Raw genomic sequence first — 27,695 nt, 5'->3', positions numbered from 1 at the left:
CAACTTTACAAAATCCCACCACTGCTGTAAAGTCGAAAAAGAAGATTTCATAGCTTTAGCATTTAAAAAAAACTCTTTAAAAGCTTCTCTAAAAAGAGAGTCACATAGCAGGCTATTATTAAAATGCCAATAGGCGCTTTTTGATTTGACACAGTTTTTTGCCATAACACATTTTACCAAATTATGGTCAGAAAAACATACAGGAAATATTAAACATTCTCTAAACATACTCGATTGATGTTTAAAACCATAAAATCTGTCAAGCCTTGCCAAAGACACCTGCCCATCATGAACATGGGCCCATGTATATTGTCTCTGTGTGTCATGAAAATTCCTCCAAACATCAAAAATACTGTGAGACTTAATCAGTTGAGTTAACCTCTTTCTTGATTGCATGTGTGGTTCAACATGATTTCTATCCAAAGCACTTTCCGTGCAATTGAAATCTCCTCCCAATAATAAAAAATCATCAGTATTACAATCCTTTAAAACATTGTCCAGTGTATTCAAAAAAAGCATTCTTTCCAATGCCACAGTTGGGGTATACACACAAACAAAAACAAAAGAGCAATTTTCAAATAAAGCTTTAACTTTCAACACCCTTCCTTTAATTACTTCTTCAACATTATAAGAGTGTGGAATAAAACTCTTTGAAAATAACACCGCAACTCCACCACTTAAAGAGGTATAATGGCTTAAAATCACCAATCCGTTAAATTCTTTAGCCCAGTCTACACCATTTAAAACATCACTGTGAGTTTCTTGCAAAAACAACACATCAATCTTTTTACTTTTCATTTGTTCAAAGATTTGAGCTCTCTTCTTGATGTCTCTTGCACCATTAACATTTAAAGATGCAAAATGTATTTCCCCCATCAAAAAGGAAAGAAGAGAGCAAAAAAAGCAAAAAAGCCAATAAGAGTTATTCAAACTACCCATTCTAGTTATTTTCACCTGGCTCACTTAACTGGGTGTTTAACTTTGTAAGGATTTTCTTTAGCCGATAACCCTCTTGATCAGTAAAGCAGCTTTCACTTCTAAAAAGCTTTACTTTTTCAATGAACTGCAATATATCAGGAAAATACTCTTCTATTTTCACCTTCCTCAGATTTTTGGTCACTTTTAAGAAAGCCTTTATATCATCAACAGTGTAAGTTCGGCTGGAGAAGCCACCTTGAGGCAGACTGGCACTAAAACTACACTCTGAGATGTCACTTTCACTGTCAGTGTCAGTCTGACTCACACTGAGGTTATCTGTTTTTTTTGCTTGCTTATCAGAATGACAAGTCATCAGTTTTCTTTTTTGGGGAGTTTTAAAAAAACATCCTTCATCTTCTAACACGGGGGTATCAACTAATAGATTTACCTGTTCAATTACCATAGCACTATTTTCGCCATTACTGTTTTCTGACTCGTCAGACTCGAATTCAGTTTCCTTTTCGACAGACGGGGCTTTGATTGTTTCAGCTCCCTCTGCAATTATTCCGTTCTTAACAACGTTTATATTCTCTAAGCTCTCAGAACTGGCATGTGCATTTTCCAAAACAGCAACTGGCGCTATACTCGGACCAGGCATTTCAGCGTCACGTTCATTAACAACATTCTGTACTTCAGTCACATTATCAGAAGCAACATCATTCACTTTTCTCGGACAGGCACGGACAAGATGTCCATTTTCGCCACACCCAAAACACTTCATTGTGTTTGTTGAGGCGTATATGACATAATTAAAACCTTCATGACGAAAGTTGAGAGTCAAGTCAAGTTCATCAATATTATCTTTCAAAACCATATACACATATCGCCTGAAAGACACAACATGTTTCAAAATAGAAGACTTGCTTCCTATTGGAATCATCTTTATTGGTGATATCAGTCTTCCGTATCTGGCGAGCATTTCGGCCAAAGTGTCATTTCTAATAAACGGCGGCACATTTGATAGCGTGACTTTCTTTGAAGGTGTAGAAAGGGGAAGCACTGATGTAAAAATACCACCAATCTCAATACCACTCTCAACTACCACATTTGCCAAATCAATCGTCTTCAGAAAAATGACAATAGCACTATTCATCCGTGATGCTGATAATACATTCTCATGTCCAACTAAAGCAGCCACCGCTAAAACACACTCTTCTACATTAGCGGTAGTATCAATTTTCACTCCATGACGTCTCGTTAAATACTCCAAACTCTCCGCACCTGGAGCAGCCATGCTCCCAGTGCACAGACTGGGAGCGAAAAAACTCCCTTAAACAATCACCTCTTACTACTATCTTTACCACAAAAACACAGTTTAAACGCTAACCCTACTAAAAGAGAGATAAAGATAGAAAAAGTTTTCAAACACTCACACCGCGATCAAACGCTCCCCATGCACGCTCCACGCTCACGCTCACTCAACGCATGCGCACAGAGAGAGAGAGAGAGAGAGAGAGAGACAGAGAGAAAGGGACAGAGAGAGACAAAATCTCAAAGCTCATAGCAGAGTTTCATAGCTCTTCAGATTCAGATCAAATGAAGATGTTACTGGGGGAAGACAGACACCCATCAGCTGCTGCTAAATTCATTAATCAGTTACACACCATCAGAAATAATCTACAGCCCTGATCTTGTACAGAACTTTTATTTTACCTCTCATGTGCCTCCATAAATGTACATTTGTATACTTCATATGTTTATATTTCAAAGTCTACTTTATATTGCAAATATCCTCTGATTCTATTTTATTTTATTTGCAGTAGTACTTCATCCATCACCCAGCACCTTAGCTTAATTGCACCTTAATGTTTGTTAATATTGTGTTACTGTATGTTTCTTGTTTTATGTATAATGCTTTGGCAATATAGTAAGTGACACAATCATGCCAATAAAGTTCTTTAAATTGAAAATTGACAGAGAGAGAACGACAGAAAGAGAGAAAGAAAGAGAAAAAAACAGAGAAAGAAAGAAAGAAAGAAAGAAAGAAAGAAAGAAAGAAAGAAAGAGAAAGAGAGACAGACAGAGAGAGAGAGAGAAAGAAAGAAAGAAAGAAAGAGACAAAGAGAGAGAGAGAGAGAGAGAGAGAGAGAGAGAGAGAGAGAGAGAGAAAGCGAGCGAGAGGAAACCAAGCGCTCTGAAAAGCGCGTTCTTTCTGCTTTTCTTGAAATTACCGTATGTATAGTAATAGGCGCACACGCTTAATTTGAAATGCGGCTGGCTTGACCATGTATTTTCGAACAGCGGCTGGCTTGACCGCGGTCTAAAAAGCCACATGCGACCGCCTTCTCTCCGCCCATTTATCTAAACTGAGGTATTAAACACTAATTTTACGTCTTTTTTGACTTCTGCCGTGAACATACGGTGAACAGCGCTATTTTTAGCCTTTCATTGATAAAACTACTGCGGGGTGTTCTACGTAGTTTCGTTTTGAAAGCGTGAAAGTTGCGCGATCCTATTTCATCAATTGCGCTGAAAATTCAGAGAAAGCTCCAACAAATAAACGTACAAAACACTGTGCAGCATGTATACTTGCTAAACAAGCAGCTGGCCCTGACATAATATAAGTTTGCGTCCATATTAGTGATGGGTCGTTCGCGATTCTTTGTAGTGATCGAGAAGAGCCGACTCCCGTCAACGAGAGCCAAATCTTCAGCCGCAGGCAGGGGCGGGACCTATTTGTATGTGGCACAAAATGCATCCAATCAAATGGGAAGACAGACTAGGATTATACTGTTATGTGAAAGAATAATGGGGGATATATGCTGCAAAAAGCCAGTGAAGTGGTACAGTAACAGGCCAGTATAATGTAAGCGCGTTGGGACTTGGGAGGAAGTTAAGGCATTTACCAAAAAGAAGAAGAAAGTTGAGGCAAGCTGAGGCATTTAATATTTATAAATGCTAACCTGCACTAAAGACTAATTTTGACTATTTATTTGGTTTGCTGTGGTTCTGTGTTCATTGTTCAATTGTTTAATTAAAGTTTTATTATAATGTTAATTATAACTATGTATTTTTTGACGAAAAAAATCATAAAAATACAGCTTTTATAAAAACAATTGATACAAAAATTGCATACCAATACACAAACCATTCACAATTGCTACATTTGGCTTTAAAAAGAAGTCTCCAAGATACTAAAAATTAATAAAGAGCTGGAGCCATAAGAGCCGGCTCTTCTAAGGGAGCCGAGCCAGAAGAGCCGAATCTATGAAAAGAGCCGGATTGCCCATCACTAGTCCATATAAACTCATAATTACTCCCGCTCGCGTTTGAATGACAGCAGAGAGACTCGCCCACCGTCTCACAGACCACCCCCTCACAGTATTCAGGACAGATGCGGTCGAAAGTGGACAAAAGAGACGGATTTAAATACCAGGTGTAAACGCAATGTGTCTCTCTCGTCCACTTGTGATCCGATCGATGAAAACACATCTTAATACCAAGTGTAAACAGCCCCTTAGAGCCGGCGTTCGCGAACGACCCATCACTAATGGACATCGGTTATATTTATATTTGAAAGCTCATTTAGAGACATCTCGAGTAAAACAGTTTAACGGAACACGAGTACAAAATGCTGCATCCTCGTTGTATGTGAAGTTTAATGCATGTAAGGAAATCACAGAGAGAGACACAACTATAAAGTTTTTTTTTGATTTACACATTTGTTTGGAAGCAATAAGCAAATATGTTTTACGTCTTTGAAACACTGTAAAGGATGATATGTAAGATTATATGTTGTTTTCAATATTACATTAATGTTATTTGTTGAATACAGTACACATGATTAACTGTCATCTGATCTGTGTGTTAAATTTCAGTTTATCAGAAGAGATTAGATGCAGATTTCAGTTGTGCGTCTATGAAGAATGAGAGGCCAATGGATCCACCAACAGCATTTAAGAGGTGACCTGACAAAAAAATAACATTTACATTTAACACAGTGTTATTCATACAAGTGCAAATCAATTAAAACGTAATATTTTTTATTCTCTTCCTGATATCCAGATCAGACGTAATGGAACCCGTCTGTAAAAAGATTAAGATTGATCAGCCTGTGAATCAACCACAATATGTGTGTCCTCAATTCAGGTAAACTATAGATAATTTGACATTTGATTCTGTTTGATTTAGATGTTATGTCAGGTTATAAATGCACAAATTCAATAACATTTCAGCATGTGATAAATCTAAAAAATGTTGTGATTTTAAACGATAACAAAAATCAAATTTCCTCAATACATGTACTTCTCTAACTTCTGTTTTCATTTTACAGCCGTGACTCTAAAATTAATGAAGTCCTGAACACATTTAAATCAAATCTGAGAGAGAAGTTTCAGTGTTTGTATCCAGGAACATCAAAGCAGAGAAACTCAACACTACTGAATGAGATCTACACAGAGCTCAACATCACACGTAAAAGTGGAGAGGCAGAGGAGACACCAATCAAATGTAAGGACATCTTTAAACCTTTACCTGCAAAAAACAAACACATCAGAAGTGTGCTGACAAAGGGAGTCGCTGGCATTGGAAAAACAGTCTCTGTACAGAAGTTCATTCTGGACTGGGCTGAAGAGAAAGAGAATCAGGACGTCCACCTCATATTTCCACTTCCTTTCAGAGAGATCAATTTGATGAAGGACAAAACACTCAGTCTTTTAGATCTTCTTCATCTTTTCTTCCCAGAGACAAAAGAAATAGAAATCTTCAGTGATAAATATAAAGTGTTGTTCATCTTTGATGGTTTGGATGAGTGTCGTCTGTCTCTGGATTTTAAAATCAAATTGAAGTTGTGTGATGTACGTAAATCAACCTCAGTGAACGTGATGCTGACAAACCTCATCAAGGGGAATCTGTTTCCCTCTGCTCTCATCTGGATCACCTCCAGACCAGCAGCAGCTGATCTCATCCCCTCTGAGTGTGTTGATCGAATCACAGAGGTACGAGGCTTCAGTGATCCACAGAAGGAGGAATACTTCAGGAAGAGAATCAATGATGAGAGTCTGTCTGATCAAATCATCTCACACCTGAAGTCATCCAGGAGTCTCTACATCATGTGTCACATCCCAGTGTTCTGCTGGATTTCAGGCACTGTTCTAGAAAAAATATTGAGTGAAGCAAAAAGAAGAGAGATCCCCAAGAGACTCACTGAAATGTACACACACTTCCTGATCATTCAGAAGGACTACGAGAAGAATAAAGACATGATCTTCAAAATTTGTAAACTGGCTTTTGAGCAGATTATGAAAGGCAATCTGATCTTCAATGATGAAGATCTGATAGAGTGTGGCATTGATGTATCAGAAGCATCAGTGTACTCAGGATTGTGTACTCAGATCTTCAGAGAGGAGTTTGGTTTGTGTCTGAGGAAAGTTTATAGCTTTTTTCATCCGAGCATTCAGGAACATCTAGCAGCTCTACATGTGCACCTCTCTTTTATGAACAACAACATAAGTGTGTTGACTGCATTTAAAATGAATCAAAGTTGTAAGCCTTCAATAATTGATCTGTATCAAAGAGCTATAGATGAGACTGTGAAGAGTAAAAGTGGACATCTGGATCTCTTTCTTCGTTTTTTTCTGGGTTTGTCACAGAAGTCGCATCAGAATCTCATACCAGGTCTGAGGTTACTGACATGCTACAACTGTCAGATCAATGCGAAAACAATCAAATGCATAAAAGAGAAGATCAGGAAGAATCCTTTACCAGAGAAATCCATCAATCTGTTTCAGTGTCTGAATGAACTGGGTGATTATTTACTAGTGAAGGAAATCCAACAATATCTGACATCTACAATAATAAATAAAACCACACTCTCTTCATATCAGTGGTCAGCTTTAGTTTCGGTGATGCTGACATCAGGACATGAGCTTAAGAAGTTTACTATGAATCCGTTTGTTAAAGGAATCAATGCTGAATCACTGAACGTTCTTAAGGAGCTGCTGCCTGTGATTTGTGAGTCCAGATCAGTTCAGTAAGTGTGAACAGTCACTTTACTCTTAAAACTTTATTATTGGTAATATTTTAAACATCTTTTTTATTTCTCTACAGGTTAATTTCTTGGAATATCACAGATGAACGTTGTGTTGCTCTGTCTTCAGCTCTGAGATCAAACCCATCACATCTGAGAGAACTGAATCTGGGTAATAATAAACTGAAAGATTCAGGAGTGAAGCTGCTCTCTGACATACTGAAGAATCCTGACTGTAAACTGCAGATACTGAAGTAAGATCATATGATGTTTTGTGATGTAATAAAGTAGTGAATCTATTTTAATTGTTCATTGTCTATCTGCTGTTGTGAATTGATCTTCACATGATCTAATCCTCCAAAGAAGATACTTTAGGTCTGAGAATGATGACAAACATGAGACTTTAAGAACACTTTTAACATCTACACCTGTTAACATCATACAATCTTAAAGGGACATTCCACTTTTTTTTAAATATGCCCATTTTCCAGCTCCCAGCATAGTGAAAATAGTCCCCTGCTATTGAAAGGAAACAAGGGGGCTATTTTTGGGCACAGCGTAATATCACTACACCTGCTGCAGCCTTGTTACAGCAGCAAAGTCACTGATTATTACGCCAGTTTGAGAGTATCGTTCCTAGCCATATCTAGAAAATAGCAGCTTTTAGTTTTCCATCGGTCTTAGTACACAATATAACTACAGAAGAGTCAAGTTTTAAATAGGAAAAATATCGTAACTCTTTGGTGTTTTTTAGTGCGATGCTAATGGTCTTATCAGATTTAATGGATTGTGCTAAGCTATGCTAAAAGTGGTAGCGCCAGACGCGCTGAATGGATTCCAAAACAGTAAAAATCAAATGTTTAACTCTAGGGGAGCTGGAAAATGAGCATATTATCAAAAAAAGTGGAATGTCCCTTTAAAACAGTCAGGACTGTATTAACCCAGTAATAAGTTTTACCTTGATGTGTCAATGTACTTAATATTTTGAAGTTAATTTCTGAATCTTTCTCTAATCTTGTCCTGTTAAGTGACAAAATAGTTCAGGTTCAGACATCACACCAAGTTTTGTCAAACGCCGGTTTCACACCGCAAGCATGAGCAGCGCGTTTGCATAACGTGAGGAGAGAGCGTTTGCTGCGCGTGGCCATTGTGCTTTCACACCGGCTGCGTTAGCAGCGCATACTGTGCAGTTTAATAACAGTATAAAAATCTCAAGTTAACATTACTTTATTTTACATGCATTTATGAACAAAACCTCTTCAAGACGCCTTTTGACAGTCAGTGTAATTTATATAACTGCAGACCTGCCAACCTGTACGCATTTTGCGTAGCAGGTACTCATTTTGACCTCAAAGTACGGTGGTACGATTTGTCACTCTAAACTACGCAAAAACCTGATGACGCCCTTTGCCGCGCGAAGTACTCAAAAGTAAACAGAAAAAAGAAAAATATGTCCAATCATAGCACTGGGCTCATCCACCACATAGAAAGTGGGGATGATTGACAAGTCGTATGGCCAATCAGTAACAAGAGTCTGCTATCGATGGAATCACAAAATCCAGCGTGATCTCCTTCCTCCACCCGCAGTTTCTGACCATCTTTTTCAGCGGAGAGTCAAGACGTCTGACCCGCTAAGGTAAACTGGTCAGGGTGGATGTGCAAATAATGAAATAATGCATTAGCTTAATCCTTTGAAGTTGACGGTCGCGCGGGCTCCGTTTTATAACGTGCACTTGACCGCAAGATGCGCTAACATTACTTCTGATTTGTAAATGAGCATCATTTATAATTGAGCGCTTACGAAAAAGTACAATGATTGTACCATGGGGCGGATCATCCAGTTTTAGTCAAATAAAAACGGAAAGTTCACTCTCAGTGAAGGGAATCCACCTGACATCCGAGTGAAGCGGATTAAATGCGTTCTGAAATAACGCGCTCTTGATAATTGTCAATAAAATAAAACGTCATATACAAACCACATCAAATAAAGTTTTATAAATGGAGAATATCTCGTGTCTCGAGCGCCCACGTGATAGGTGCCTATGCCGTACTGTACTGCACTGTAAACAAAGCTACAATAAATTACAGACAGACATACAGTTAACAGCACTACTGTCACAGTTATGGTTGAATTTAAAGCAGTGTTAACTCTAAAATACTGTCTTAAAGGTATAGTTAACTTAAAACATGTAATTCAGTCATAGTTTACATAACAGAACAGACCATCTAAACATTTGAGTTTCTTTATTTTGTGATACACAAGTTATTTTAAAGAGTGATGATAACCACAGTGTCTGGTCCCCACTCCATTATATTTTTTGCTAGTCAGGGAAAAACAACAATTTTTTTCTCAATTTTTCTGTGTGTTTCACTCAAGAAAGAAATCATGAAGGTTAGACACAATATGAGGTTGAGTAAATGATAACAGAATGTCATTTGTCCCACTATTTAACAGTAATATCACTTTTAACAGTGTTTGTGCAGACATGCTAAACTTTGGAGCATACAGAATTTAACATTAATAATGTTATTAATCACCATGTATGGCAAATTTAGTTAAACATGATTTTATTCACATTTATAATAATTTTTAAAGCAGATTATGGCAGGATGGGGAAAAAGTGAGTGCAATGGGCAGCATGTTACCTTGAAGGTTACCAAGAGGTGTGTGTGCGTGCATGTGCGCGTGCATGTGTTAAATTATATGTTAAAAACCCGTGTTCTGTCCTTTCGGCCAATGCTGCTGTACTCAAAAAAATTTCCAAGGTTGGCAGGTCTGTAACTGTGATTTGTTTAATCTACATTGTTTTTGTGTTTTTCTGGTCCGTGTAGTGACAGATATAGACACAATACACAATTATAGACATATAAAGCCCATAGCACATTATTAAATCTTCTTTTTATATTCTGTAGTGACAGATATAGACACAATACACAATTATAGACATGAAAAGCCCATGGCACATTATTAAATCTTTTTCTCTGAAGTTTCTATTATTCAAGCCCTAAACAGAATTGAAAGACGTCACCAAAAAGTAACGTGCCATCAGTGGGTCAATCAGAATGTTATGACAACAACAACAACAACAACATTTATTTATATAGCACATTTAAAACAACACTTGTTGACCAAAGTGCTTTCCAATTCCCTATTTATATAAAACACGAAGGACAAAGCACAACACACATTAAAATTCCTAAAACAATATTCTCAAAGGCAGTTTAAGCACAAACATTACCACTATGGACAATTATAAGCAGCCGAGTAAAGATACGTTTTAAGTAAGGATTTAAAACCCTCCAGCGAGTTGCAGGCTCTAATACCAGACGGTAGATTGTTCCAGAGGCGAGGGGCGGCCACAGAGAAAGCACGATCCCCTTTAGTTTTTAGTCTGGATTTTGGGACACTCAATTTAAAACCAGAGGACGACCTCAACAATCTAGTAGGGTCATAGCATATCAACATGTCAGCAATATATTCAGGGGCAAGCCCGTGTAAACCTTTAAAAACCATTAGCAGGACCTTATATTGCACTCTAAATTCCACGGGCAGCCAATGCAACGAAGCAAGCACTGGAGTGATGCTGTCGTATTTCCTTGTACCAGTTAAAAGCCTAGCCGCTGCATTTTGTACTAATTGCAGACGGGACAACAGCTTATTAGGCAGGCCCAAATACAAAGAATTACAATAATCAAGTCTGGAAGATATAAAAGCATGTATAACGGTCTCCAAATCCTTAAAATTCAAAAAACTCTTTAATTTAGCAATACCCCTAAGTTGAAAGAAACTAGCTTTCACCACTGCATTGATTTGTTTCTCAAATTTCAACTCTGAGTCGAAAAGCACCCCAAGATTCCTCACTTGGGTGTGAACAATAGTGGACAAGGGACCAAGGTTAATTGCAGACCTCTCAATTCCCTTTGATGGCCCAAAAATCAACACCTCTGATTTAGACTCATTTAATTTTAAAATATTTGAGGACATCCATGCTTTGACTTCCTCCAGACAGTCAAATAACACAGTGAGATCAGACCCATCACCACATTTCAATGGAAAATACAATTGGGTGTCGTCTGCATAACAGTGATAAGCAACATTATATTTTTTACAAATCGAACCCAGGGGAAGCATGTATAAGGAGAAAAGAACAGGTCCAAGACAAGAGCCCTGAGGAACCCCCAAGAGAACCGCCTGAGCGGCTGATGTGGAATTCCCTAATTCCACAGCAAAAGTTCTTTCTTGTAAATAAGAGGAGAACCATTGCAAAGCATTCCCCTTGATCCTCCCCCAATGACTTAAGCGGTCCAAAAGAATCCTAAGGTCCACTGTGTCAAATGCTGCACTGAGGTCGAGCATGACCAGCACAACACAGTTCCCCGCATCTACAGACCTTAAAAGATCATTAGTCACTTTAAGAAGGGTGGTTTCAGTGCTGTGCAGAGGCCTGAATCCAGATTGGAACTTGTCATACAACCCATTAGCATTTAAAAAGCCTTTAAAAGTTGATTAAGTATCACCTTCTCCACTACCTTTGCCAAAAAAGGTAGCTTCGAAATCGGCCTATAATTATTAACCTCTGATGGGTCAAGGCTGGGTTTTTTTAACAGCGGTTGCACCAATGCATGCTTAAAATAGGAGGGTACAATTCCCTCCGCAATGCTCTCATTCACTATAGATGTGATCACAGACCCCACCACGTCCCAGGCCTGGATTAACAGCCGTGGAGGGATAACATCAAGAGAACAGTAGGCTGGTTTCAGCTGTTGCGCAATCTCTAAAAGGTGCGTTGATGTAACTGGTTCAAACCTCGATAACTGACCACCAGTGTATAAAACAGGGGTGGTACTATGTGGCCAACAGCCTGCAAATTACAAATACTCTTTCTAATATCAGCAATCTTATCCATAAAGAATTGTGAAAAAGTATTACAAAGACAACCCCGCATTTTCAGCCACAGAAAATGAAGCAGGGTTTAAAACCGAGTTAATAGTACTGAATAACACTTTCGGACAATGGTGATGCTTAGCAATTAAATCAGAAAAGTATTGGGCCTTTGCTGTTTTAATAAATTGCTGATAGGTCATCATTGCTTCTTTTAAAATCTCATATGAGACTTGCAGCTTATCCTTTTTCCATTTCCTCTCCGCCTGTCTCCATTTTTGTCTAATAGATCGACTGTCAGCATCAATCCAGGGCTGGGGGGTAGCTATAGATTTTACCTTTTTCATAGGAGCAACATGGTCCAAAATGACATTACACTTTGTGTTAAAAACAGCAAGCAGCTCCTCTGAACCCATATTGACTATCGTCGGATCTTTAACTAAAAACGGTGCATGAGAGTTAAAAGACACAGACAACTTTGAAACTACCTGTGCATTAAATGCCTGGTGTAGCGGACCACAGTCTCATGGCCTGTAGAAGGCGGAGCAATCATCAATTTAAACAAAATTAAAAAATGATCTGACAGACCAATATTGTCTATTGTGAGGTCACATACAGGAGCCCCCCATGTCAAAACCAGGTCCAGCGTGTGACCCTGAGCATGTGTGGAGCCCAGTACACATTGATTAAGATTAAATGAATCAAGCAAAGATACAAAATCTTGTACTAGGGGCTTGTCAGGACAGCAGATGTGAATATTAAAATCACCTAAAATAACCAGATTATCACAGCCAGGAATCAGAAAAGATAGCAGCTCAGAAAATTCCAAAATAAACTTTCTGTTGTAGCTAGGAGGTCTGTATATAAGTGCACACATAACAGGCACAATTAAGTCCACCTTAAATACTTGTACCTCAAAGCTCACAAAAACATCCACCGCAATTTGTTTGCATTTAAAACAATTCTTAAAAATAGTAGCAATCCCGCCACCACGACCATGAGGTCGTGGTGAGCTCAAAAAGTTATAATTACACGGGGATGCTTCAGACAGTGAGACCTGATCCTGCCCATTAAGCCAGGTCTCAGTCAAAAAAAAGAGATCAACGTCTCTCGACAGAATAATGTCATTGATTGCAAATGACTTATTGACGATAGACCTCGTATTTACTAGGGCCATCTTCACGTATACAGCAGGAGACACATCACTATGTGTAGATACAGACGAGGCATACTCTAGGCAGCGAAGGTTGTTATGGTTAACCCCCCTCTTCCTCTTAAAACTCTGCCATATATGATTAAAACCAAAATACGCATCTCGGTGCGGTGGCATAACCGCTACTAGATGCGAGTACCTCACATGTCGTCTCCAAAGAGCCGACCCCGGGACCTTCTCTGCTGAACCCGCATATCCAAGGCATCCTGCTATAAAAGCACGCTCTCTTCTCTGTTTCACTCGCGCGCCTCCTCGCTTTCCTCGTCTTTTACTGCACTTTCTGCGGAGTCGAAAACAATCCACAGGTAGAACGGGAAAACATGGGGGATCACAGGGCTTTCGACCACCTGAGCAGCTCGATGCCAGCGCAACCGTTCTCCGAAGACTGAGTAAAAATTCACGATCATAAACTTGCAGAGAGTTCACTTGCTGCACAAATAACGATAAAAACGGATTTAAAACAAACAAAACATAAAACAGGGACAGCAACCGACGGCATGCCGAGTGACTCACAGGCGCCATCTTGGATTCGTTAAAGAGTAACAAGTGTTGAAGGGTTGAGAACACAAAGCTACACTTTATTCAATAATTTGTTCTCCTCCTTGGTCCTTTCAGTGTGTGTTCATGACCAGACTGTGATGCATGCATTTTTTTCCTTTTAGAGCCATTTGCAAGCATTGCAAACAATACTTTGACAACCTGTATAAAGAGCTGATCATCCCCATATGAAAGATATGCAGGCTTCATCAAAAATATCTTAAAATGTGTTTTGAAGATAATTAAAGGACTGATGGGTTTTGGGAAGCATGATAAAATTAAAATGTTATCCCTAATGACCTTGATCAGATGTGTGTATGGTGAAATGAGAGCGTGAAGTGTGTGTCATTGTTCTCTACAGGTTGAGTTGGTGTAATTTCACAGTTGAAGGTTGTGCTGCTCTGACTTCAGCTCTGAAATCAAACCCATCACACCTGAGAGAACTGAATCTGTCTAATAATAATCTTGGAGATTTAGCAATGGAGCATCTTTCTGATCTACTGGAGCATCCTGACTGTAAACTGGAGAAACTCTGGTAAGATCATTCAGATCATTCACACATGATGTGATTCTCAGAGTGAAATTGTGAAGTGTCTTACAAGTCAGATAGCTAAAGACCAGACAGGGGGCAGAAAGAAAGAGCAAATCGCACAAACACTAGAGCTCAAGACTGTATTATACACCAGAGACCAGACAGCAAGATTGTAACTGTCTGTCAGGACCATAATCCAGAGAGAGAACCAGCAGAGAGAAACAAAAATTGGTCAACAGTCCAGCAGAGCAAACACCACATAAAATAACAATAAATAACACAAACTAACTTACTCGTTATTCACAAAATGTCAACAACGGAAGACTTGTCCATCCAGCCTTATATGTTCGCGCCAGAGTCGGAAACGGACTGAGAGGAAAATGAAGACGACGAACCTGCAGAACAACGTCTTCATATGGAGGTATCGCAATGGTGTGAGGCTGCAGCCTCCGGAGGTCGCATATCTAGGCTGCATACGTCATCAAGACGGTCTTATTTCAGAATATTAACAATTATAAAGTTTACTATTATTCTTAGTTAATCGTAAGTTGTTGTAAAATGCTCATGACTTGCAAATGTGATGCTCAGTTAACTTAAACCAGGCTTGATGACCAAAAGCGATCTCCGCAGGCTGCAGCCTTCGGAGTGAGAAACAGCACTGCTAAACCATGACCACCGTGTACTTTACTTTTTTTACTTTAAGTTATAAACTGCTTACCGAAGTGCTCTGCTCGTCGTCTCCAAAGATAGAAGTAATTGACCCCTCAATCAGACGAAGTCTATCGGCAAATCCTTCTTTGTACCTCGGGCACACAAAAATGACTTTACCCACAGATGTGAGTACATTTCTTACGCTCTCGTAACTTCTGCATCCTTGAGCTTGGACTACAATATCGCAGCGAGAAATATAAAATGGCAGATTGCTCGTAGTGTTGGGCTGGAAGTCGATGTCCTTATTTAGCAGTTCCGCTGCAAATACTGTGACGTAATTGTTTAAAAAAATGTAATAGATAATAGAAAAATCAGAACCGGTTGGAAAATATGACCAAAACAGAATATAAAGATATCAACAAAGCACCTGAAGAGACTAATTTCAACTTTTATGTACTTATAAACACTACAAATATACAACAAAATGCATTTAAGAGCCAAGAAAGTGGATTTAGCATGATATGTCTCCTTTAATATGAAGTGTGTGTTGTGATCTGAGCAACGGAAGTGTTATTTTTTTCTCTACAGCTTGAGTGTTTGTAATATCACAGATGAAGGTTGTGTTGCTCTGTCGTCAGCTCTGACATCAAACCCATCACATCTGAGAGGACTGAGTCTGTGTAATAATAAACTTGGAGATTTAGGAGTGAAGCTGCTGTCTGCTGTACTGGAGAATACTCGCTGTAAACTGGAGATACTGAAGTAAGATCATTTTTCTGTTGTCACACATTTGGTTCTCAAAGAGATATTAGGAAGCCGTCAATTTTGAGAGACATGAAGAGTTCAGATGCAAAACCCTCTAAATCAGAGGTCCCCAACCACCAGGTCGCGGCCCAGTACCGGGTTGTGGACAAGTTGCCACCGGGTCGCAAGAACGTCTCTGTTTTTTTTAATAGCCATGTAATAGCATAATCGGGTATTTTGTACTTAATGAGCCAACTTCAAATAACATCGATCATTTCCACATATGTACAGAGTCTCTCTCTCTCTCTCTCTCTCTCTCTCTCTCTCTCTCTCTCTCTCTCTCTCTCTCTCTCTCTCTCTCTTCTTTCTCTCTCTCTCTCTCTCTCTCTCTCTCTCTCTCTCTACCAGCGCATCAGCTCTCACATTGCTGTTATAGTACTTCTAAAACACAATCGATCAAAGAATTGGAGAGGTATGACTTTATGAATCATTTGCAAATGTACCTCCCAAATCATGTAAATACGCGGAGACGTTCAACTGTGTGACATCGCAAATGTCTGAAAAGTAATAATTTTATTCTTCTTTATAACAACTTCAGAATTATCCAGCGATCGTGGCACCATGATCAAAGTAAACTATTAATAATAATATTTTAGCGGCTATACTTTTAACGTAAGTTTGAAAGGAACCTAAACAGTCCTGTGTCAATCATCATTAAAATCATATGGTAGCCTAAATGGGAGTGTCCGTGCCTCCGCGCCGAGCCGCAATTATTTTGGCATCTCTCCTCCTCCACTGCATTTTTTCTGTTACTTGGACTTGGGGCTCGAGCCGACAAAGATTCGATCTGCCTTCGAGAACAGCAAGCCATTCCGTTTACCATTCATTATTAAGACTAAATGGGTAGGCAAACTAGTGAAACAATGAAAGTAAAAAACAAACCGCCAAAATATGGTTTTACACGTCTATAGAAAATATACTATAAATAAAGCAATGATTAATTTTCCAAATGCATGGTTGTTCTCTTTAACTCTTTCCCCGCCATTGACGAGATATCTTGTCAATTAAGAGAAAACGCTTCCCCGCCAATGACGAGATTTTCCGTCTTTCCGCAATACCGCTATTATCCACCTTCCGCAACTTTTTAGACCCGGAAGTATTGCCCTGTGGCAAGCTGCTGCATGTCCGTGTCTGTTTTAAAGATCGCTCTGAATGGGATCTCTATGAAAAGTCCGTCACAAAAATGGAATTATCTCTGCTTTTTGCTCAAAATATGGTGTTTTTGCAGAAACCTACCCATATTCAAAAGCTGATTGCCAAAAGAACCACTTAAGGTAGGATGAAACGTTTTTTTTTTTTTTGAAAGCAAGGGTCTGTTCTTTCATTTGGTATATTGTGTGTTTATATATTTAAAGAAGAACATTTTATGGAAGGCATTAAACTTTGGTGAAAATCATGAAAAACGCTGGCTGGCAACTTTTTTTAAAAACGCTGGCGGTGAAAGAGTTAATTCCGCTTAAAACGTTATACATTTCACTGTTTTTTTTTCACTTTTCAGCACTTTGTTCGAACAGCAGCTCAGCGACCAAACATGCCAAAAGCATTTTTAGCGTGTTTAGCGTGTTTAGTGTTTAGTCTTTTGCATCTGAGCTCCTCATTTGACAAACAAACATAAATGCCAAGATAAATGCCTTTGCTTACAGATCAGATTTTCTACAAAACAAATCAAACTAATGTGATCGATCACATCTGCTGGCTTTATTTTAACATGTGAAGACTGCTCAACATTGAACTAATTAGAAATAACAAATTGAAGGACTGTGTTTTCATGAATTTAAGTTCATCAAGTTCTCACAACTGACACAATCGTTTCTCATTCATTTCTCTTTTCTTGTTGCATGTTATTGTTTTCTTCATACAGTGTAGATGTGGTGTTAGATAATAAAACATAATGTGATTACACCAGGATTTAGTAGAAGTTCATGACACGCTGCTCAAACAGTCCAACACTATTAAATTAAAATTGCTAAAACATGTATGAAAGAAAAATGAAAGACTAAAGTGTGTGTCAATGTTCTTCACAGGTTGAGTGCTTGTAATATCACAGATGAAGGTTGTTTTGCTCTGACTTCAGCTCTGAGATTAAACCCATCACACCTCAGAGATCTGTTTTTTTCTTATAATAATCTGGGAGATTTAGGAATGAAGCTAATCTCTGATCTGACAAATGATTTAAATTACAAACAGAAAAAACTAAGGTGAGCAATGATTTGTATTTATTATATATTTAAAAATGTCATCTAGTGATGTTGATTAAGGTTTTAATTGGATAATATGAAATAATAAACTCTAGTAATAGGGCGCTTAAAAAGGAGCCTATTTTCAAAAAAGTAGACTGTTGCTTTAAATAAATGTGTTGTTTCTGTGTTTTCTCAGAATCATAGTAAAGATGAACTCATAACAGGAGTTGAAAATGTAAGATGGTGTCAAACCCGGACAAATGCCTTCAAATGGCCGGATCCACCAGGAGCCATTTTTCAGAAAAATGTAATTCATGTTGAATCAACATCTGAAAACTCTTTCAAATAATTCACATCTACCCCCAAGAAGGCCACCATCATGGTTTGGGGACAAAGTCTCACACCTCACCAAGCTGTTCAACTCTCAGGACAAACTGTATGTGAAATGCTGCATTGTGCATGCACAGAGTGTCTGAAACCGGCCTTGTTTGATGTCATATGAAGCATTTTAATGCAAGCGGTACACTGTAAAAAAAAATTGCTGCGAAAACGTAAAAAAGTGAGTCAACCTGATGCATTAAGACTTTTGCGTTGTCTCAATGTATTTTAAATAATTACACATAGTAATAATAAGATGTTCAGCCAACTAACACTTGCTTGTTTTTGCAATTCTGATTTTCTTATTTTCCTAATTAAGATTTTTGTTTTACACCAATTACTGTTGTTCAGTTAATTAGCTTTTTTATGTTCTGTGGATGAAGAATTTTCAATTAGCAAAATTATTATGCATGTTAGCCAACTAACACTTGCTTGTTTATGCAATTTTGATTTTTACATTTTCCTAATAATGATATTTATGTCACCGCAATTGCTGTTGTTCAGTTAATTAGCTTTTTTATGTTTTATGGATGAGAAATGTTCAATTGGCAAAATAAAGACAGGTCAAAAACAATTCTTTTTAGCATAATTTATTTCAATTAGAAATAAGATGCTACACAACCCCAAACTCTTCACAACATTTAACTTTTTTTAAAGTTGTGACACAGCAGCTGCACTTTAAAAAGTCTAGATTCCATCTTCAGTAGGAACTTAAATTTTGCAAACACAAAGCTTACAGACAATCACTTAACTGTAACAGCATAAAACTTGTATCAATTTAGGATTTTTGTTTTTATCCAACAATAGTGTTTTAAATGCCTTGACATGTTCTGTAATCTAAACCTTTTCAAATTACCCCATTTAAACCAACATTTAAAACACTTGTACAGTTTTATTTAAAAGGATAGTTCACCCAAAAATGAAAATTGTGTCATTTTCTTACTCCCATGTTGTTACAAACCTGTATAAATGTATTTGATTTGATGAACATAAGATTTTTGAGGAATGTTTGTAACCAAACGGATCATGAGCCCTAAAAACAGATCATGAGCCCCATTCATTTCTAAAGTATTATTTTTTCCTACTATGAAAATGAATGAGGCTCATGAACGGTTTGGTTACAAACATTCCTCAAAGCATCTTTCTTCCTGTTCCTCAAAATGAAGACATTTGTAAAAAAATAAGAGTGACAAAATGTGACAATTTTCATTTTTGGATAAACTATCGCTTTAACAATTTCAATTTTAAACAACCAGTTATAAGAGCAGACATGCTTACTGAAACCACTAACCTGGTATGGTATGATGTAATACAAAATTACAATTATACAATACAATTATATACACAGGGTAACTAAACCCCTGGTCAGAACCTGACTCCACCCACTGGCAATATTTGAAAAATGCAAGAAAAGTGGGCAGATCCCAACGGAGATAGAGATGACGAACTAAAGCTCGTACCAAGTGTGTGTTGAGATTGTAACAAGGGCGTGGTGAGCTTGAATCTGTTTACGTCACGAGTCATTTTTTGAACCCAACATCCAATAGGAAAATTCAACTGCAGTAGCCTCCGTTCAACCTGAAGAGGGCAGCACTCAGACGTTTTTACACTATATATTGCAGTATTGAAACACTTTATATCCAAATGTCAAAAAACTTACTAAAATCAATGAGCAGCACTAATAAAGCATCATTCTTACAGATCATTAACCAAAAAAAGTTGGTTTAGGGTTTAGTTACTCTTTAAGAACAGTCTTATGCATCTTATGACAAGCAAAATAGATGTCACCTAAAAGAATCACGTTGTATCCAAGCTGCACTTTAGGTCTATTAACAAATGAATCCCAAAAAGGATCCCAAAACACTGTTCTGATTTTCTTTACAACAGTTTGTTCTTCAGAGAAAGCACACGTTTGGTGCATTTGGAACAGTTTGACATCTGTAACAAGAAATAGAGATGCCAACTAAGAATCCCCAGACCTTGTATCCAAGCGAACTTTAGGTCTTAAAACAAATGAACATCAAAAAGAATCCAAAAACACGGTTCTGATTTTCTTTACAACAGTTTGTTCTTCAGAGAAAGTACACGTTTGGTGCATCCAGATCCCAGCTCCATGAAAACATTCTGAATGGTGTCAAAAGTGTACTGAAGAGCTTGAGGATAGGACATGTTTAATGCATACAGAAGGCCAAAAAGGTATGCAAGAGCAGTAGAAATATCTGGGAAATCTTTCAAAACGACGACCTGCTCCAACACAACAGCAATGTTTACAACCTCTGGTGATGGTCCCTGGGTCTCATCTTCCAAAACACACAGAATGGCAATAGACACTCCTTTTGCCCCATCTTCGTTGTCCTGTTACACAAACAATAATCTATTAGAACAGATATTTTGTAGTTGCATTCTATCCATAATAGACTATAAAAGTCAATAGTCATTAGGGCTGGGATGGTTGTAATTACCACAGAACCACCGCGGTGGTGGAGTGCAACCCACGGTCGGGAAGTGTGCATGTCACAAATTATAAAAAATATAAAAGTATAATCTTGCCCAGTGAGATGTCTTAAGGTTAGTGTTAACGCAAACAGCCCGCAGACCCAGAGTTAATGCTCTATTTGCAAGGAAAGACAACTGATATCAGTGATGACCCGTTGGCTTGGGAGAAGAACAATGAGGCAAGATATTGTCCATTTCTCAATTCGAAGACTGTAGCCTCCGGAGGTCGCATTTGCAAGCTGCATGCGTCATCAAGATGTCTTATTTCATAACATTAACAATTATAAAGTTGACTATTATTCTTTGATAATCATACATTGTTGTAATATGCTTATGACTTGCAAATGTTCTAATATGCTTATGACTTGCAAATGTCTGAAAATAATAAACCAGGCTTGATGACATGCAGCCTGCATATGCGACCACCGAAGGCTGCAGCCTTTGGATTGAGAAACGGCTGTTCTGGCTTGGTCACTTAAAGTTGTGAAAAAGTATCAATCTGCGCTACCAGTATACCATCAGAACGCGTTTTCAGCGCCTCCGGAAACATTATAACCCAAAAAAGGTTTCTCACTTGTTGTTTCATGAGTGTAAGTGCTACAATAAACACGCAGATATGCGGCGATCCCCTGGGTCCTCTGGGGCTCGGCTCGAGCAGCCGACGAAATGGCCAAGTACATACGCACAGTTGCTTAACATTTACTTCACGTCGCGTCTAAAACCACATGGAAAACATAATCGCGCCGCTTTCCCCCTCTTCAAAACACCTTTCGTTGCTAAGTAACCTAAGCATTGCCTGACCCTGTGACGAGCACCCACCAGCAGAGAAAGAATTTCACAAACACAATCTATAACCACCGCACCCCAGGTGAAAAAGTAGTACACTTCCATAGTGTACTTAAAGTGCTTTATTTTCGCACACTAATTTTGTACTTAATATACTAAAAATTCATCTTCAGTACTTCTCAAGATGTTCTTAAGATCATCTAAGTGTACTTCACTGTGCTATTTTGAGACACCATAAATATGAACTAAAATGTGCTTAAAATGTATTTAAAAAATGTATTTAGATACCACTTTTAGTAAACTTGAACCCATCTTTGTATGAAAGTTGAGTTCAAGTTTAATTCAAGTGTTAATTAAATACATTTTTTAATACAGAGATAGTATGTTAAAAATGCATTTTAGTTCATATTCATGGTGTCTCAAAATAGCACAGTGAAGTACACTTAGATGATTTTAAGAACATCTTAAGAACTACTAAAGATGACTTTTTAGTATATTAAGTACAAAATTAGTGTGCGAAAATAAAAGCACTTTAAGTACACTATGGAAGTGTACAACTTTTTCACCTGGGACCAAGAATGCCAATATGCAAAACTAACAGATTGAAGCTTTCATTTGTTCCTGCCTCGATAAAAATGCTGAACTCTACCAAAAAATAATGTCTACACAACATATTAGAACATCGTGTATACACACTTAACATTTTAGATTTATTAATGGATGTATTTTTGTTTATTATTATTATTATTAATGTTTGGGTTTTTTTATTGTCTGTTCAGAACAACACTGTAGCACCTTTGCCCAAGACAAATTTCCCTTCGGGAAAAAATAAAGTTTACCCTTTAACCTAACCTAACCACCTTGGTGAATTTGTGCATTACCACCGCAGTGGTAAAAAAACTGCCACTGTCACAGACCTAATAGTCATTAAACAGTCAACATTTGCAGACTCACAAATATAAGACTTTTTTTAAACAAACCTAATGAACAAAAATAATCAAATCTCAAAACTTTAAGCCTTTACTACTTACTTTGCATGTCTTGAACAGCTTGTTTGGGTCCTCTCAAAGAAACAAAGGCAGGCCTTTCAAAGCAGTAGTCCTTCTGTGATTAACAATATCGGTCATCTTAAAAACATACAAAGGTAACAAACAATTAGCCAAAGTAAGAAAACGGTTCATATCAGACAACCTAATGTGAATAAACCTTCACAACAGTTAAGTTATGAAACTAAACTTGCCCTTTCATCAAGTCTTTCTAGGAGCTGTTCCATATCCTCTCCAAATGCAGCTTTTCGAGCTCTGTATACTTTCAAGAGCTTTGGTGTAAATCGGTCCATTGCTGCCCTGAAGACATCAAGAAGGTCTTTATCCGGGATTCTGAAGAATTCCTCAGCAATCTGTTTATAACAAATACATATTGTAGTAACGGTAACAAAACTTAAAGCATAAACCGGATAAAAAAACATGCGTCTTAACTTGAAATACTATTCATGCAGAAACACTACTTCTTGTAGCAAAATCAGCGTGAATCTAATGTCAATGTCCTTTAATACACCAGAAATGGCATTTACAGATAGTTAAAATGTGTATTACATGTGGTGCCTTAAAGGGTTAGTTCACTACAAAATGCTATTTTTTTAATAAATCACTAAATCACTTGTCGTTCTAAAACACCAAGTGATCCGATTGTCTTCAAAAATATCTAAAAAATGTGTTCTGATGATAACCAGGAGGCTTTGGTCTGTCCAATTGACTTCAGTTTGTTTCACAATTTCCCTACCACCCCACAAAAAAAAGAAAAGGCATCGCCAAAAAAGGTCCATGTGCCATCAGTAGTTCAATAATAATATTATGAAGCAACGACAACACTTGTGTGCACAAAAAACAAAATGAGCAGTTTTATTCAACAATTTGAAGTCAATCGGACAGACAGAAGCCTCACAGTGTTAATTAAAAATATCTAAAAATGTGATCTGGAGACAATCAGAAGTGTAAGTGAGTTTTGATAAAATTATCATTTTGGGGTGAACTAACCCTTTAAGTAATAAAAACATTTTATACGTTTCTAACAAATTTAGGATAAAACAAAATCATTCAAATTAGCCTTTTTAACAAAGAAAAACCTGACATATTACCTGTTCCTGGAGAAAAAGTGCAGGCCACCTCTGCTGCAAGTCTACAACCATTGGTTGATCTTCTACCACTTCTTTTCTCCTCAGGGAAAAAGTTAATTCCATTTTTTCACGTATGACCACCATGTTGCTTCTTGCCTTTTTTGTTTCATCAATCAATAAAAGTTTTTGTTCTTCAAGTGAAGCATCTGTGTGGTTGCATGGATGTTCCGGGAATATGCAAGACTGCTTTTTCATTGGGCAGTTCCGAGATGTCAGTCAGGCTGCAAAGGGCATTCCCAAAATCAGGGTCCTGAAATTGCAAGATGAACTGTCCTTGTAACTGCAGTTTCTCCTTCAGAATACTAATAAGGGACTCGACAGACTGTGGCACTTCAAAAAGCTGAAGTCGGGCATCAGTTAAAGAAATGACAACTCACAGTAGTAAAGCCTGTAAAGCGAGAGGTAGACAGAGAAAGTTCTTTAACTAAAAATTAAAATGATTTTTTCCCCAATTTAAAAAAAAAACACCTTTACACATACCATCAGGCAAGTATTTTCATAATCCTGGAAAATAGAAAAAAATGCATGAGTTACAAACGTATTTGAAAACACATGAAAAAAGAACTAATTTGACAATATATTGCACTCAATATGGTAATATTCTTCAGCATTTTTAACTAATTTCAAACTGTTTAAAATCATGTTCACATGATAATAATCTAGTTCCAATTTATTTATACTTTATTGTCTTACATTCACCAAGGAAACCAAATGGGTTAAGGTTTACTGCTTAAGGCAAAGTAGTCATTTGGTGACAATTACAAAAGTGCTAACTATAGTGTGCATTGATACACAGAGACAAAATATATTGTCAGTAATTTTATATACTGATAATTAAGCAAGTATAGCAAATAGCACTGTAGTGTGTTCACCGTGGAACACAGCATGCTTCAGAGAAAAACATGTACAGAAAAGTACCGTTTGGTGAAAATGTAAATAAATCCTATACCCAGTCATTGGTGAAATGTTTACAGAATTCAGCAGATTTATAGTTTTGGTAATTGTTCATGTACATACCATAAACAAGAGCTTACAAGTTTAAGTACGAAGCTGAAGGAACAAATCCGACTTCTTTTCGCGAGTAGTCTTATTTATTGCGTAGTCAGTGAATTTACGATGCCTTCCAAATGGCGCTTCGGTCACACACACAACAAACCCACGTGATAGTCCGATAGTCGCATTTATCTCGAAGTTGTTAATGTAAACTGCTTTTTCCAGACTTTGGAAAGAGGTTGATTACGACGTGGGTTTCGTGTGATGTCGACAAGGCACAGGTACGACGGATAGATTGAAAATACATAATATGCATAGAGCGCTGCGCAGACTGAACGGCGTATGACGTCAAAGTACAGCGAGAGCATACACAGCAGACTGTTCTAGAATCAGTATTGCCGTACAGCGTAGTAAAAGTCAAACACATCAAAAATCCGGTTTAACACTATGAAAAATATTTTAAATTCGTTAATACGGAGTACAACCACTTCCTCTTAAACATTACAATAGCACCACATTATCAATAGCCTAACAAAAAGCCATCAATATTAACTCTGGACATTTTTTGCTGAAACCATATTTTAATTAAGTACGCTAATATAACCGCGTAAAGTTAATATATAATTTGCTTCGAGGTCCTGATTGGATTGCGTTATTGATTCCGTAGTTCATATTCAATTTCAATATTTAACCTTACATCTAATTTTAAATTTCAAAGATAAATATAAGTATATGTCAACATTACAACTTTAAAGTGAAAATGATAATTACCTGCCACAATAAGTCTTTATGAAAACTATGCTTCCACTGCGCAAACATATTTGCATCACTAATGAAATACATTGTTTGTAAAAAGAAAAAGCTTTTCATTTCAAGTGCTTAAAATTAATTAACGTTAATTACTCACCTGAAACTGTTTCTCCCTGCTCCAAGTCCAAAATGGCAGCCAGAAAACGTGGCGAGGCTGATAATGAGAAAGGAAACCCCGTAGATGCATGCGCGCGCAACTCAATTATAAAATGTATGTTCATATAACTTGGTTAAGGACGTTGCTACAACATTTTGCTACATATTGTTGGACTAACATGGATTTTTACATAGACTCACAATATTCACAATTCCAATTATCTGTAACTAAAAAAAAACTGTTTTCTGAACAAATGGTCATTTTATTTTTTACAGTGTACAATTTGGTTTATTAATATACCAACAGAATTCAATATTAAAATGTAACAATACATTAAGCAAACTTCACTCAGTGCTGATAGACACCTCCCCTTTTAGGCATAAACCAATCACCTACTGTATGCTAATTAAGGACAGCCCTGTGTTTACAGGCACCAATCAGTACCACATTCCTATATGCTTTGTTCTCTTTGGATACTTGATGAAAAGTTTGTAAATAGTTCAGGGGGATTTTCTCTATTCAGAAATGAACCCCATGATGATGTGTCTTGGCACAGCATTGTGTGTTTTTATTTTAATTTGCTTACCATGTATGCAATGGTTTTTCCTTTGTTTCGTATTTGAATTGTTTGTAAATTGGCTTCTGAATTGTTTTTTTCCTACCTGGGTAATAAATTGTTAAGTTTGTTTTCATTCTACTTTGCTTTGTATTATTGACTCTTCTTAGTTGTTATAAAGTATTACGATATATCCTTGACCCCATAAATCTACAACCAGGGTATAAATTCACACTAATCGTCTATACTGCCAGCAATTACATTACTATAAGTGGGCTATCAGGTAATAAGTCAGGACCCCTGATCATTAGCTCTGCTATAATTACGTTATAATATAGTCATATGATTTACTATATCAGGTCAGACGCTGCCAACTTGTACCTCTGGTAATAGTTTGAGTTTTGTATAAAATTGTATATAGGTAATTGGCTGAGGAATTTTTTTAAAGGTACAGTGTGTAAATTTAATGGTGAGGTTGCGAATGGCAACCAATGGCTCAGTCCACTGCTCTTCCCTCGCTTTTGAAACATATAGAGAAGCTACAGTAGCCGCCACCGGTAAAACATGTCATCGACTGAGACAAGTTAATAAAAATGTTTGTCCGTTAAGGGCTTCTGTAGAAACATGGCGGCACAAAATGGCAACTTCCACGTAAGGGGACTCGGTGCATGTAGATAAAAACGTCTCATTCTAAGGTAATAAAAACAGTGGTTCATTATTAAAAGGCCTTTATACACCCATGATAATATAGTTTTGTATATTATTTTGCATTTCTGTCAAGGAATCCTTTTAAAAATTACACACTGCACCTTTAATAAGGGCACGATGGGGCAGTTGCTTCAACCACTTCTTCTGGTTACACGGATAGACAAATTATTTAGTCCTAACTAAGTCGTATGTTATTGTGGGTGGCTATAAGGTATTAGACATTGTGTGTGAAGTTAAAGAACCTGTTATAGTCCCTTGAGTTTTTAAGGGAAAATGGGACTTTATAGCAACGCATAGCAGAATTTAAGGTAATACTTTAGCATTTAACGGTAAATACTTATTGACGGCCTTAATATAAAAACATCTTGCACTGGCATATTGTAACATATATCAGTGACTTTGTTTCGTCCTAAGATGCAAATCAATATTGTTTATTTGTTAGGTATGTTTGTAAAAACTACTTAAGTGTCCCAATATAACTAGGCTTACTCCTGGATTAATCCAACCCTTTCTGGGAAACTGCCCCAATGTGTTCATGTATACTTTAATTGTAATGCATTTCTGTATATAATATTTGTGTTAACACATTTTTGTGTAAGATTCATGTTTTAAAAAAGATTTTGTACAATCAGCAAAAGAAAATAAATGAGTCCATATCTGTGACAAGGATTATTTCACTTAAAATCATATCAAGTTTTTGTTTACGTAATTTATGTGGATGTACTGTGCATAATAATTATAAATTAATAAACACACACACACACACACATTCTGGTTTCCATGTTTTGTGGGGACATTCCATAGACGTAATGCATTTTATATGGTACAAACTGTATATTCTATTCCCCTAACCTACCCCATGCTCTAACCCCAACCATCACAGAAACCTTTCTGCTACTTCACATTTTCAAGAAACATCATTCTGTTTGATTTATAAGCTTGTTTCCTCA

The 27,695-nt window shown here is 37.3% G+C and overlaps 1 protein-coding gene and 1 long non-coding RNA gene across 8 annotated transcripts in view; one reads left to right on the top strand and one right to left on the bottom strand.

Annotated features, from left to right (window-relative positions):
- LOC135771817 (NLR family CARD domain-containing protein 3-like) overlaps window positions 1–18,264 on the top strand; it is a 45,632-nt gene extending 27,368 nt beyond the window's left edge. The window contains exons 1-9 of one of the 5 annotated variants that reach the window (XM_065282187.2): window positions 4,573–4,700; window positions 4,797–4,881; window positions 4,984–5,067; window positions 5,252–6,949; window positions 7,027–7,200; window positions 13,940–14,113; window positions 15,350–15,523; window positions 17,590–17,763; window positions 17,942–18,264. In XM_065282187.2, coding sequence (XP_065138259.1) covers window positions 4,694–4,700; window positions 4,797–4,881; window positions 4,984–5,067; window positions 5,252–6,949; window positions 7,027–7,200; window positions 13,940–14,113; window positions 15,350–15,523; window positions 17,590–17,763; window positions 17,942–17,966 — 2,595 coding nt within the window. In that variant the 5' untranslated portion in view covers window positions 4,573–4,693 and the 3' untranslated portion in view covers window positions 17,967–18,264. Of the gene's footprint in view, window positions 1–4,561; window positions 4,701–4,796; window positions 4,882–4,983; window positions 5,068–5,251; window positions 6,950–7,026; window positions 7,201–13,939; window positions 14,114–15,349; window positions 15,524–15,913; window positions 15,993–17,589; window positions 17,764–17,941 lie in introns of those variants that run through there. The other 4 variants (XM_065282188.2, XR_012337189.1, XR_012337190.1 and 1 more) reach the window with 4 other exon arrangements.
- Window positions 18,265–18,281: 17 nt separating this feature from the next.
- On the bottom strand, window positions 18,282–27,406 carry LOC135771856 (uncharacterized). Of its 3 annotated transcripts, none has more exons than XR_010543085.2 (6): window positions 24,599–27,406; window positions 24,062–24,085; window positions 23,543–23,969; window positions 22,646–22,804; window positions 22,437–22,532; window positions 18,282–20,478 (listed from the first exon to the last, which is right to left on the bottom strand). It is a non-coding gene; the product is annotated as an uncharacterized lncRNA (long non-coding RNA). The 3 variants fall into 3 exon arrangements; XR_010543086.2 differs by having other exon boundaries at window positions 25,482–27,406; XR_010543084.2 differs by having other exon boundaries at window positions 24,062–27,405.
- Between the last annotated feature and the right edge of the window lie 289 nt (window positions 27,407–27,695).

This window comes from Paramisgurnus dabryanus, chromosome 8, assembly GCF_030506205.2.
Source record: "Paramisgurnus dabryanus chromosome 8, PD_genome_1.1, whole genome shotgun sequence".
Classification (NCBI taxonomy): Eukaryota; Metazoa; Chordata; class Actinopteri; order Cypriniformes; family Cobitidae; genus Paramisgurnus; species Paramisgurnus dabryanus.
Note: the sequence above shows the minus strand (reverse complement) of the source record. Positions and strands in the feature narration are given on the sequence as shown.